Here is a 13,946-nt window from a genome sequence, read left to right as displayed (position 1 = left end):
CGAAGGTTAAAATAAATAACATGCCTAAACCATGTAAGTCTACTTCCTGCCAAGTAACAACAATTTTGCAAACTCACCTTGAGTGCACTGATAAATACATTCTCATTCAGAAAGCTAGAAAGCATTCGGGCCAAAGATGCTCCCTAAGACATAAGAAACAGTCCATCATTTGAACAAATTCAATATATAAAGCCAACACATGCCATTCTGATGAGCAATATTCTGGGCTTTTCTCCTCATTGCTTTGTGGACTTGAGTTGAATGTTTGGGTTATGCCCAAATTGCTGATAAAATAGTAGACTGTCACTAATTACTAGGTAAAAAGTGAACAAATGTCCTACATATAAGGAATTCAGGGGGCATCTGGGTGGCTCAGTTGGCTAAGCACCCGACGTCGGTTCAGGTTATGATCTACGGTTTGTGAGTTCGAGCCCCATGGCGGGCTCTGTGCTGACAGCTTGGAGCCTGGAGCCTGCTTTGGATCCTGTGTCTCCCTCCCTCTCTGCCCCTCCCCTGCTCATTCCCTCTTTCTCTCTCTCTCTCAAAAATACATAAAGATTAAAAAAATTTAAAAAAAAAGAATTCAGGATACACAACATGTTTTAAGCTGAGATATTTACATGGTAAGAATAAATTTCCACCAAACAGAAGGGTTCTCCTTAAAAGCAGCAAGTTGTCTCAGTGTTTTTATAATGATGGATGGTACTGAGCACCTAAAATGGGCTTGATTAATGTTTGCTAGATGAGAATTGATTTATCCACCTCTTCTGAAATGCACCCACTGAATAAAATCACAGTTACTTGTGTCAAAAGTTTTCTAGTATCCTATTAATCTATTATTCTTAGAATCCACTTTATGCACCTTCATGCGAGAGTGCAAAACAAAAGAAAATATGTAACTAATTTTACCTTGTTGTAAGTAAATAAGTCAAAGAGTTCATTTATTTCACTGGTTTCTGTGAAATTTTCCACCTTCAAGGACACAGCTCTAGACACCAGGGCGTGATCTTCACTGAGGACATGATGTAAAATGTTAGAAAAAAAGACTTCATTCTAAAAGGAAAAGAGTGAGCAGCATTAACTTCTCAGGTTTCACAGAAACACAAAATCCAAATGCTTTCAAAATACTTACAAAAAATACTTTCAAAAACTGACACAGAAGAGGGGACAAAAATCATTCCGATGTGCTCTATGAGCTGTCGTATGCCAAATAAGTTAGGAATCCTTGAATAACAAAATTCTAAGCTACTTTCCTTCCCCTTGAATAGCCCTTTTTATTTCAATGAAAACAAACAAACAAACACCAAACCCATTACAAAGTTGATGTGTTTTCCAAGAGAGCTTATCTACATTCCCCCAAAGCAGATCCCTGGCCATACAGACAGGACCTACCAGAGAATAGCATCTTTAGGTGGTTTTAATTCTCTAGAATTTTATTGGTTATTTTATTAGTAACCCCTTAAAATGGATCAACCTCTCTTATATGAACATTTGCAAACCAAAACCAGGCCAGATTTACAAATCCAACGATGATGTCAGAATTTGTAATTGGAAATAAATCCACAGACTGGAGAGTACAGCTTACAGATCATGCATTATGAGACGACAACTTATTATATTTTAATGAGAAGTACAGAACTCTGCAAAAAAAAAAAAAAATAGGGGCGCCTGAGTGGTTCAGTCAGTTAAGCATCCGACTCTTGGTTTCAGCTCAGGTCATGATCTCGCAGTTCGTTTGTTCGAGCCCCGCATCACGCTCCATGCTAATAACATGGAGCCTGCCTGGGACTCTCTCTCTGCCTCTCTCTCTGCCCTTCCTCCACACTCTCTTTCTCTTAAAATAAATAAACTTAAATAATTTTATTAAAAACAAATAGACTTCTCTCAGACACATGACAAAGGGCATTTCTTTTTGGAAGGAAAAATAAAAGGAAAACCAAGGTACAGCCAGAGAGGTGCGTGGGACAGCAAAGCTGAAGAAAGGATAGTGGTTAAGAAGAGACAGAGACAGCTGGCTCAGACCCCACAGAGCTGGGCGAGCCCCCTAATAATCCACAAGAAGCCTCAACTCCCCAACGGCTATCTCTGGGGTCCCCAAGCTGACTCCTTCAATTTCTGCCTGCTTCCATTAGCCAATGTTCTAACCAACTCTCTCCTTTTTCATTTACTAACACCACTGATTCTGTGATTATCAAATTCTGCTCTGCTAGAAATGAGAAAGCCTGTCATTTAGACCAGTGCATCTCAAACTTTAATGTGAATAAGGATGCCTTGTGGATCTGATCACAATCAAACGTGTGAATTCAGGGGCACCTGGGTGGCTCAGTCGGTTAAGCATCCAACTTTCGCTCAGGTCATGATTTCGGGGTTTGTGGGTTTCAGCCCCACATTGAGCTCTGTGCTGACAGCTCGGAGCCTGGAGCCTGCTTCGGATTCTGTGTCTCCCTTTCTCGCTGCCCCTCCCGTGCTCATGCTCTGTGTCTCTCTCTCTCTCTCTCTCAAAACTAAACATTAAAAAAATAATAATAAAAATAAATAAATAAATGCAGAGTTGCAGAATGGCCCATTGTTGAGTTGATGAATGAACCATAACTGACTTCATCGTTTTCCTATTAGGCATCGAAGTTGCTTCCAGCTTTCTGTTGTTATGAACAATGTTTTAACAACACCTTTATACATAGACTTTTCCAGATTTTGTGAACCCCACCCTTGACCCCCGAATGGATTGTCTCTTCTGCCTGCCTGGTGTAAGATCTTATATCATCTTCTAGGTGTCATTATAATCATACAAGTTAACTGTGATGAATGGGGCAAACACCTCTTCCTCAATATCCTTGAGGTCGATTCTCCTCTGGGCCTCCCACAAATTAATGCTTGTTCCAGCCTGTTCCAGTCTGCTGGAGGAAAACACTTGACAAAAATGTTAGACTTTTAGAAATTCATATCTAGCCACTACATACAGTGACTGGAGACAGGGAGTCTGTATACTCACCATTACTTTCTTCCGGTAGCTGTGAGATTATAGAGAAAAAGATCTACTCCTATTAAATCTATTTTTATCCTAAGAAACACAACAGTATTTATTATAATCAATTTGCATGGACTATCACTGTGGTTAAAAGCACAGGCTTTGGGGGCGCCTGGATAGCTCAGTCAGTTAAGCATCCAACTCTTGATTTCAGCTCAGGTCATGATCTCATGGTTGATGGGTTCGAGCCCTGAGTCAGGCTCTGTGCTGGCAGCACAGAGTTTCTTGGGATTCTCTCTCTCCCCCCTCTCTCTTTGCCCCTTCCCATTCATTCTCTCTGTCTCTCAAAATACAAAAATAAACTGAAAAAAAGAAAAACAGGATTTGGAATTGAGCTGCCTGGGTGTGAATCCTACCTTACCCTCTTTGGAACTGTGTTACTCATAAAAGGCAACCAACTTTATCTCTCTGAAACTCTGGTTTCTCCATCTAGAAATGGAGGGAAGAAAACTGTCCTCATGGGATTATTATCAGGACTAAATCAATTTACATAAAGTTCGTAGCACAGTGCCTGGCAAACAGAACATGCTCAGTGAGGGTTACTCACTCACAATTACTTATCAAAATTGTCACTATTATGATTTCTGTAGAGTTCGCTGAGGACTGAGTCAGATAATGGATACGACACTCTATAAACGGTAGTTGTCACGATGCTGCCTCGTAGATCCTCAATAATTTGTTGTGTGACTGCATGAAACTTACTTTACCAATGAGGAACTAAAGCTTAGAGGTGGGCAGCTTACAATGATTGTAAAAACAGAGTTAAGACGTGACTGTCTGCAAGGCTCCTATGTTCCTTTCCCTCCGCCAAGTCTGTTGCTTCCTTAAGCCAGAGAAAGAGAGACAGAAAAGTCAGTGGGTGGCAGCATCAGAGCTGGGGCTTCAGGGACCAAGAAACCAACCGGTGCCTGATGTTTTCTGAATCTGGGACCATGACCCATTCATAACATGTTTTAATGGCTTTCAGCTGAAATGAGACCAAGAAAGAAAAAAACGGGAATCTGATTCGGCATATGGTTCTGTGATTCTCTTCCCCAATGTCAATTTAATGACCAGATTAAAAGGAGGCCAAAGTTCTTGATCTCTCAAAGATCATTGAAATAAGGCTTTAAGCTTTTAAAACGCAAAGCTCACGGGAGATTCCTCAAGCGCCAGGATCTCACGCTCTTTTGCCCAGAGTTATATTCAGTCAGCTTCACAAACACTGAGAAATGTAGATTCAGAAAAGAGGTATTAAGAAAGCAAGGCTTATGGGGCGCCTGGGTGGCTCAGTTGGTTGAGTGTCTGACTTCAGCTCAGGTCATGGTCTCACAGCTCTTGAGTTCGAGCCCTGCGATCAGGCTCTGTGCTGACAGCTCGGAGCCTAGAGCCTGTTTCAGAGTCTATGTCTCCCTCTCTCTCTGTCCCTCCCCCACTCATGCTCACTCTCTCCTTCAAAAATAAGTAAACATTTAAAAATTTTTCTGAGGCACCTGGGTGGCTCAGTTGGTTTAGTGCCTGACTTTGGCTCAGGTCATGATCTCGCAGTTTGTTGGTTCAGGCCCTGTGTCGGGCTCTGTGCTGACAGCTTGCTCAGAGCCTGGAGCCTGCTCCAGATTCTGTCTTCCTTTCTCTCTGTCCCTCCCCCACTCACACTCTGTCTCTCTCAAAAATAAATAAACATTAAAAAAAAATTTTTAAAGCAACGATTAAAACAAGTAACTAAATGCTACAAAAAGAAGCTAATCTTATCATATTTGCTTCAAAAACACCAGTAATATATTTTCATCAAATTTTCCCAGATATGATAATACCTTAGCCATTTCAATTGCATTAAGGGGTAACTGATTGATGGCAATGATATATTCCATTCAGCTAAGAAAATAAAGGATGAATCTAATTGTTTCGCAGGAATGGAACTTCTTTTCTTATTGAATCCAAGCAGGGTTAATTTGGGATACAACCAAATGCTTTCATAAACGTTTATGGATGACATAAACCATGCATAGATTCTAGCTTCTCAAAGAGAGATATAAACAATTTTGTAGGTATAGAGTATATTGAAAGGACTTTTGAAGACAACTGATGTTTACATATATAAAGTTTATCTAAATGGAAAGAGTCATATAATGAACTCTCTCACACACACACATCCCATTAGCTCTTAGAGGACAAGAACACTCTGAATTTTCTCTGCAGAGCACAGTGGGGTGAAGGTATGGGCTCGGAGTCAGAGAAACCTGGGACTGAACCTCATCTCTGACATCTAGTAGCCATGAGACCTTGAACAACTTACTTAATGCTCCCAAGCCACTTCCCTCTACTGGAAAATGGACAAAATGACAACTAGACTCCTATGATCGTTTTGAGAACTGAGTAAGATGAGGCACGTACGAAACTCACACTACCTGGGACATAAGTCCTAAGCGCTTGGTGTATAGGAAACGCAGTATTATTGCCATTATTATTGTCATCACCTTCGTCATCAGACTGGGCCCAGACAACTGGGTTATAATCACACTTCTGTCTCAATCATGCAAATGACTTGGGCAAGTCACTTGACCATCCAGTATTTTAGTTTCCTTATCTACATAATGATGTCCAACCCAGGGGAAGGGGGGCAGGGGCACCTCAGGGCAGCTGGACTGCGGGGTGGTGGGCGATTTATAGGAAGTCCACAAAGCATACGGTGGGTTGCATGGAACCAGGGTATTGCGGGGTGCCTGGGCGGCTCAGTCAGTTGGGCATCCGACTCTTAATTTCGTCTCGGGTCATTGTCTCACGGTTTGTGGGATGGAACCCCGCGTTGGGCTCTGTGCTGATGGCGTGGAGCCTGCTTGGGATTCTCTCTCTCCATCTCCGCCTGCCCTCCCCCATGCTCACTCTCTCCCTCTCAAAATAAATAAATAAACTTTAAAAAAAAAAAGAGGCTGCTACATCAGTGCTTCCCACAAACTGAATTCATGAATAGGTTAAAAAAAAGGGGGGGGGGGGTTAAATAAAGTTTCCATGGGGCCAAGTTAGGTTTTCCAATGTTTTATTCTGCCAAATTATCAGCAAAAAAAAACAGAATATCATCTACCTACCGTCTCCATCCTCTCATTAAAAAAAGAGAAATTTTATTGCCAATGTAATAGGAAAAACATAAGCTTAGAATCTCCTTCAAAGTGAGTACATTTAGCCTGTAATAATGACCTGGCCAGTGGAGATTAATCAGCCTTTCAAATATCAGTATACTGAGTGAGGATGGGGAAAGAAGAAAAGAGGCCAAAAACCAAGCTTGGAAACACTGGGGGGAAGGGATGAGGGACAGGACAGCAAAGAGCAGCGGGATAAGCAACCCTGAGCATCTGAAAGGTAAACGCAGGGGTGCCTGGGTGGCTCGGTTGGTTGAGCAGCAGACTTTGGCTCAGGTCATGATCTTATGGGTTCGTGAGTTTGAGCCCCACGTCAGGTTTGCTGCTGTCCCCATAGAGCCCCCTTGGGATCCTCTGTCCCCCTCTCTCTTTGCTCCTCCCCTCCCCCCCCCCCCACTCACGCACTCTCTCTCAAAAGTAAATAAACATTTTAAAAAATGAAAAGAAAGAAACAAAGATAAAGGGAGGCAGGGACAGAGGGGAAGCAAGGACCCCAGGCTGCTATAAAAAAATGAGGGACATGGCAAAGGATGATATTACATCTAAACATTTAAAGATCAAAGTCAAGTAAAATCAATTCGGCTTTATCATGACATTCTAAAAGCAGTACCTAATTAATCTACTTAAACGACCAGAAGTACAACTTATAGTTAAAATCACCAGATTTGCATATTCATGAAGTTATATTTTCATACTACTATTCATTGAAAATGTCAAAATACTATCAACTATAACATATATGCTATCAGCAACACAGCTGATATATAATTTAATAATATAATAACATATTATAAATATAACATTACATATTATATATTATATATATTATATTTTATAAATACCATAAAATATTATATTATCCATACTATTCCATATGCTATCAGCAACATAGCTGATATATAATTTCACAATAATATAATATTATAAATATTGTAACATTACATATTATATATTACATATATATTTTATAAATACTATAAAATATTATATTATCCATATTATTCTATTTTATTTAATGATATTACTTACCATTAAAGTCAGAGACTACTAATTACAGCGGCTTTAGAATTTAGTCTAGGTAGGAATAAGTGAAAATGACCTAAAATCTGAGAGTAGGGGAATAAAATATGTATATATCTCATAAGGTGACATAATAAAATATTAGGCAACCCTTAAAAATCCTGTTTTCACGGAGGGTTGATGGGGGGTGGGAGGGAGGGGAAAGTGGGTGATGGGCATTGAGGAGGGCACCTGTTGGGATGAGCACTGGGTGCTGTATGGAAACCAATTTGACAATAAATTCCATATTTAAAAAATTCCTGTTTTCAAAAATGATATAATGATTTGTGGAAACTCTCTTGATACAATAGGTAGTACAGAAGGCATTACATGTTTCTGTGTAAAAAAAGTAATTCCCACTTTTACGAATATTTATAATGAGTAAAATCCTGGAAAAAGAAATCACAAAAAAGAGAACACTGATCACCTCTGGTATTACAGATAATTTAACATTCCCTATACTTTTCTGTATTTCACACACTCAAAACAATGAAATGCATTACTTTTATAATTAGGAGAAAAAAATATAAGTAAATTTAACAGACACACTTACTCTTCGGAATTTAGGATTGAAGTAGTTAATGACTCCAAATTCAAAATAAGATGCAAAACCTTCTTTGAGCCAGATATCATTCCACCAATTCATGGTAACCAGATTTCCAAACCACTTTTGGAGATGGGAGAAAAAAGAGCTTTCTTAAATTTGACTTAAGTAATATTTACTGTAATTGCATGTTAAATAAATGTAAGGTCAAAGACACAATTAAACTTTATTTGCCTTCAATAATCAAACTTGAAAATAGGACTCCAAAAAGCAGGTTGTTTCTTTAACATGAAGAGATGGCAGTCGTGCATTTCTCTGAAATAATTATTTCACATCCAAATGACTGAAAGCAATTTGTTTTAAAACTGTCAAGTTCAGGGGCACCTAGATGCTCAGTCGGTTAAGTGTTCGACTGCGGCTCAGGTCGTGATCTCATGGTTCCCAAGTTCGAGCCCCATGTCAGGCTCTGTGATGACAGCTCAGAGCCTGGAACCTGCCTCAGATTCTGTGTCTCCCTCTCTCTCAGCCCCTTCCTCGTTCACGCTCGCTCTCTCTCAAAAGTAAATAAACATTAAAAAAAAAAAAACTGTCATGTTCAAAGATGAGGTAAGCTAGAGTATCATTTCCTAAACTGTCCACTTCCCCAAAAGTTACATTAAGTTAAATAAAGCAGAAGTTTGGAATGTTCACTTAACACCTACTAATTATAGCATCCTACAAATAGACTACATCAGGATTTTTCTGGAAGCAATTATGTTTCAAGAACATGTTTTGAGCTGTGCCATAGACAAATCGCTCATATGTTCTACAAAGTGGTCCAGCTGTAATTATTGTCTATTTGACCTTAACAGAAAGAAAGTGCCAAATGGACAATGCATAGAATCAGGAAAGAAGAACAGAATAATTTCTGAAACCAACTAATCCATACCCTAGTATTTAGTCAAGTTCTTATAACAGCTGTGTTATACTAATAGTCATCAGCCTGTCTTCCAAAACAATGTGTCGCTTGAGCAATCATAAAAAAATGACATTTTGGGGGGACTGATCAAAACTTGTCAAGGTTTGTTTTGACTACTCAACAAGGGGTTATTCTATCCTAGTAAATCACTCTTTCCCAAAACTTCTTATAGATCCACATAGCAAGAAGATAACAATTTCATAGCTTAGATCATTTCTTTCTTGACAAACTGGTATGAATGGAGTCAAGGTCAAAAAGCAGGTGTGAGAACCTCCATTAAACACACAGCAAAGCTTCTAAAATCACGGCGTGAAGGCACAGATCTAAAGAAATAACTCCTTGTTTACACTGATTTTGGGTATGCAGCTTGAGGATTGATAACTACTCATCCCACTGACATTAACATTGCTGACACCCCTTGAACCTCTCTTCAAAAAACAAAACAAAACAAAGTCTATAATGATGTACTGATGAAAGAAATGTGGATATCTTTCAGTGACCTTTTTGAATATCCCTTATTTTAAGATGGAATGAAAACAAATTATCATCCCTCTGGTTGACTTACTTTCCTTGAACAGGGCTCTGTGGAGCAAAGTCTACCTTTGGATATGAATACTTGACCTCTGAATGGCCTGTAAGGTCTCATCTCTATGATCCATCACCAATAGTTCAAATCCACACAAGATCTGATTACACAGATCCTTCCTTCACTGTCCCACTTTTTGAATGATTTTTTAAAATCTGGTGTACCATAGGGGCACCTGGGTGGCTCAGTACGTTGAGCATCCAACTGTTGATTTCAGCTCAGGTCATGATCTCAGGGTTTGCTGGTTCCAGCCCTGCATCTGGCTCTGAGCTGACAGCATGGAGCCTGCTTGGGATTCTCTGTCTCTCTCTCTCTCTCTCTCTCTCTCTCTCTCTCTCTCTCTCTGCCCCTCCCCTGCTTTCTCTCTCTCCCTCCCTCTCAAAATAAATAAACATTAAATGAATGAATGAATGAATTAAAGTAATCTGGTGTACCATACAGTTTTTTGTTTTGTTTTGGTTTGGTTTTTGCTATCCTTCGTAGAGCAGCTGGAGAATATCTTCATGTGAAATAAGAAAGAACATTTTACCACATGCCTGATGTCCAATCTCGTGGGAGAGAATGAAGGAGATCACAGCCTTTTTGTCTGTTACTTGATCATTTGGTTGCATCAACAATAATGACTCATCAAATATCAATAGTCCCCAGTTTTCCATTGCACTGTTGTCAAAAGTAGGCAAGGCAATTATATCTAAGTGGATTTAAATGGAGGGAAAAATGAAATCATCTCTTCCAAAAAGTCTGAGATTTCCAGATATAAGTATGTCAAAATGAAATCATAAAATTACTGAAAGAAAATGCAAGTGAGTATTTTTAATCTGAGGGGAGAGAAGACTAATACCAAAGACAGAATCCAGAAAACAAATTGCTTTGATTATCTGAAAATCACATACTTTTGATAAGGAATCTGCACAGAGAACTCTCAAAACATAACTATAAAAAATAAACTTTTCAAACTTGGCAAACAACCCATCTGAAGAGACACTTTATGACATAAGATAGGCAAAAAGGAAATAGGCATATTAAAAAATGCCCAACATCATAGGTCATCAGAAAATTACAAATTAAAACAACGGGATACTACGACACAACTATTAGGATGGTTTAAATCCAAAACACACCAACAAATGCTGGAGAAGATACGGAACAGCAGAACTCTCCCTCATTGCTGGCGGGAAGGCAAAATGGCATAGACGCTTTGGAAGACAGTTCGGTCGTTTCTTATAAAACTAAATAAAAGCTGACCATATAGTCTAGCAATTGAGCTCCAAAGTCCTTCACCCACGTGAGTTGAAGACTTAAGTCCACAAAAAAATAGCAAATGAATGTTTACAGCAGATTTATTGGTAACTGGGAAAAATCAGAAGCAACCAAGATGGATTTCAAAAGGCGAACGTATAAACAAACTTCAGTATATCCATCCATACCATAGAGCATCATTCATCAGTAAAAAGAAATGAGCTATCCAGCTATGAGAGATCACAGAGGAAATTTACACACAGATTGCTAAGCAAAAGACGCTAGCTGGGAAAAGCTATACAATGGTACCATTCCAACTACAGCAAAACCTTGGTTTGCGAGCATAATTCATTCCAGAAACACATTTGTAATCCAAAGCACTCGTGCATCCAAGTGAATTTCAGGAACCATTGGCTCAGTAGTGACCATGTGACGTTCAGCATCACGTACTACTCATATTACAGAACACTGCTCGTTGATCAAGTTAAAATTTATTAGAAATGTTTGCTCATCCTCTGGAACTCTGGAACAAGTTGCTCGCAATCCAAGGTTTTACTTACAGAAAAGGTAAAACCAGAGAGACAGGAAAAAGATGTGTGGTTATCAGGACTCTGGGCAGAAGTGGGGGATGCATATGTAGAGCACAGGGGATTTTTATGACAGTGAAACTATTCTGTAGGATACTGTAATTTTGGACACGTGTCAATATACATTTGTCAAAACTCATAGAATGTCCAGCACCAAGAGTGAAACCTAATGTAAACTACGGGCTTTAATTAATGATATCGTATCAATATTGGTTCATCAATTGTAACAAATGTGCCACTCTAATGGAAGATATTTACAGTAGGATAAACTGGGGACGGGGGGAGGAGAGGAGGTAAATGAGAAAACCCTATGCTTTGTGTGTAATTTTCCGATAAACCTGCAACTGCTCTAAAAAATAGTCTAGTTACAATGAAATATTTTAGTTCACCAAAAGACACCATAAACAAATATGAAAGGCAAGCCACAAACTGGGAAAAATATTTGCAGCATATAGCACAAACAACTAGACAGTGTTTTTTTTCAATATTAAAAAAAAAAACCTAACAAATTAAAATTTTAAAAAATGTGAACAGTTCACTAAACAATTAAAATAGTCAAAAATCTTACCTGAAACATTCAACTTCATTAATTATCAGAAACAAAAATTAAAACAATGATATAACTTAATCTTTCAAAGGTGTGAGAAGATTAATAATTAGTACTGTATTAGTATTAATAATTAGGTAAAGGAGAACTGGCATAATGCCTGTTGATAAGGGTGTGAACTGCTACAATCTTTCTAGGACAATCCAGCAAAATGCTTTATAATTTTTAAAAATGTTCCTACGCTTTGGCTAAGTCATTTAACTTTTGGAATTTAGGGCAAACAGCACGGATATTTGTATACACTCCTTATGTTTTCTTTAGTGTTTCTTTTTTTTTTTAATTTTTTTTTTAATGTCTATTTATTTCTGAGACAGAGACAGAGCATGAGTGGGGGAGGGGCAGAGAGAGAGAGGAAGACACAGAATCCGAAGCAGGCTCCAGGCTCTCATCCGGGGCTCGAACTCACAAACCGTGAGATCATGACCTGAGCCGAAGTCGGATGCTCAACTGACTGAGCCACCCAGGCGCCCCTCTTTAGTGTTTCTAAACTGGCCCAAAATGGGTGGGGGAGGGGAGGTGTAGAATTAGTCCAAATGTTCAACCACAGAGGATTAAATAAGTTATTTTGTCAAATCAATGTGTAAGCATTCTCTGTGTTTAAAATGACAATAGAGGGGCACCTGGGTGGCTCAGTAGGTTAAGTGTCTGACTCCTAGGCTCAGGTCAGGATCTCAGAGTTCCCCAGTCCGAGCCCTACCTTGGGCTCTGTGCTGAGCATGGAGCCTGCTTAAGATTCTCTCTCTCCCTCTTCCTTGGTCCCTCTCCCCTACTCGTGTGCATGTGCGCACACACACACACACACACACACACACTCTCTCTCTCTCAAAAAATAAAATAAAAATGACGATACAAAAGAATAGCTACCTGGACCATGTTGCTACATACAGTAACAACCTTTTAAAACAAACCAAAAAAAAAAGTCAAAGAACAGTCTCAAACTGTGGTTCCATTTCCATTAAAAATAAACAAGCAGGGGCACCTTGGCGGTTCAGTTGGTTAAGCACCCAACTTTGGCTCTTTACTTACAGACCTTAGAATTGGAATTTCATATAACTGTCATGTGTCAACAAAATAGTCTTCTTTTGATTTTTTAAACTCATTTAAAAATGTAAAGACCACTCTTAATTCGTGGGCCGTAGAGAAAAAGGCAGTGGGCCATATTTGATAGTTTGCCAACTCCTAATGGAGAATATTAGTAATAACTCATACTGTGATCCACTCCCCCCAGACCAACATCATCAGCACCATCTGGGAACTTACTAGAAATGGAAATTCTGGGACCAACTGCAGTCCTAATGAATCAGAAATTCTTGGGACAGCAGCAACAATCTGTGTTTTAACAAGGCTTTCAGGTGGTTCCAATGCATGCTAAAGTTTGAGAACCACTGACTTACATCTTTCTTTGTGCTGCCTCTCAACTCACCCTTCAGTGTATTCTTCCAGAAGTTAAATTACTATCAGCAAGTTCATTTTTTTTTAACTTTAGAAAAAGTGTTTCACTTTCAATGCTACAGAGTTTTTCATTGTGTGAATGAACTGTAATTTATCTATCCATTTGCCTGTCAATGACCATTTTGGTTGCCTTCAGTCTGGGGCTATTATAAGAACTGTAGCTATGAACATTCTTGCACTTGTCTTCTGGTACACAAGTGATCAAATTCCTCTTGGAGATCTATTTAGAAATGGAATTATTGGGTTTTAAGATATTCTTTTTTTAACTAAAAAATATTTTTTAACATTTACTTATTTTTGAGACAGAGAGAGAAAGACAGAGTGTGAGCAGGGGAGGCGCAGAGAGAGGGGGACAAAGAATCCAAAGCAGGCTCCAGACACTGAGCTGTCAGCACAGAGCCTGATGCAGAGCTCGAACTCAAAAACCACAAGATCATCACCTGAGCTGAAGTCGGACACTTAACCGACTGAGCCACCCAGGCGCCCCTGGGTCTTAAGGTATTCTAATGATCAACACTGCAAGATGATAAATATGTTTCAAAGGTGTTGTAGCAATTGATACTCCCTTCCATTTTCTAACATTTGGTGTTTGTCACATGCCTCCTTTTTGATAAGTGAGTAGGTATAAAATGGGGCCTCACCATGGCCTTGGACATTCGTTTCTCAGTTACTAATGAGGTTCAATATCCCTTCATAAGTGTATTAGCTACATGTGTTCCTTTTTCTTTATAACATCTATCCAGGTATCTTTTATTTTTTTCTACTGTATT

General features: G+C 39.1%; 1 protein-coding gene across 1 annotated transcript in view; it reads right to left on the bottom strand.

The window, feature by feature from the left end:
* LVRN (laeverin) overlaps positions 1-13,946 on the bottom strand; it is a 78,217-nt gene that overhangs the window by 34,323 nt on the left and 29,948 nt on the right. Inside the window, exons 5-8 of the mRNA XM_042933472.1 lie at positions 9,828-9,982; positions 7,757-7,870; positions 910-1,053; positions 78-143 (exon numbers count right to left, since the gene is read on the bottom strand). Coding sequence (XP_042789406.1) covers positions 78-143; positions 910-1,053; positions 7,757-7,870; positions 9,828-9,982 — 479 coding nt within the window. The remainder of the gene's footprint in view (positions 1-77; positions 144-909; positions 1,054-7,756; positions 7,871-9,827; positions 9,983-13,946) is intronic.

Source organism: Panthera leo, chromosome A1, assembly GCF_018350215.1.
Source record: "Panthera leo isolate Ple1 chromosome A1, P.leo_Ple1_pat1.1, whole genome shotgun sequence".
NCBI lineage: Eukaryota > Metazoa > Chordata > Mammalia > Carnivora > Felidae > Panthera > Panthera leo.
This window is presented reverse-complemented; position numbering and strand designations above follow the sequence as displayed.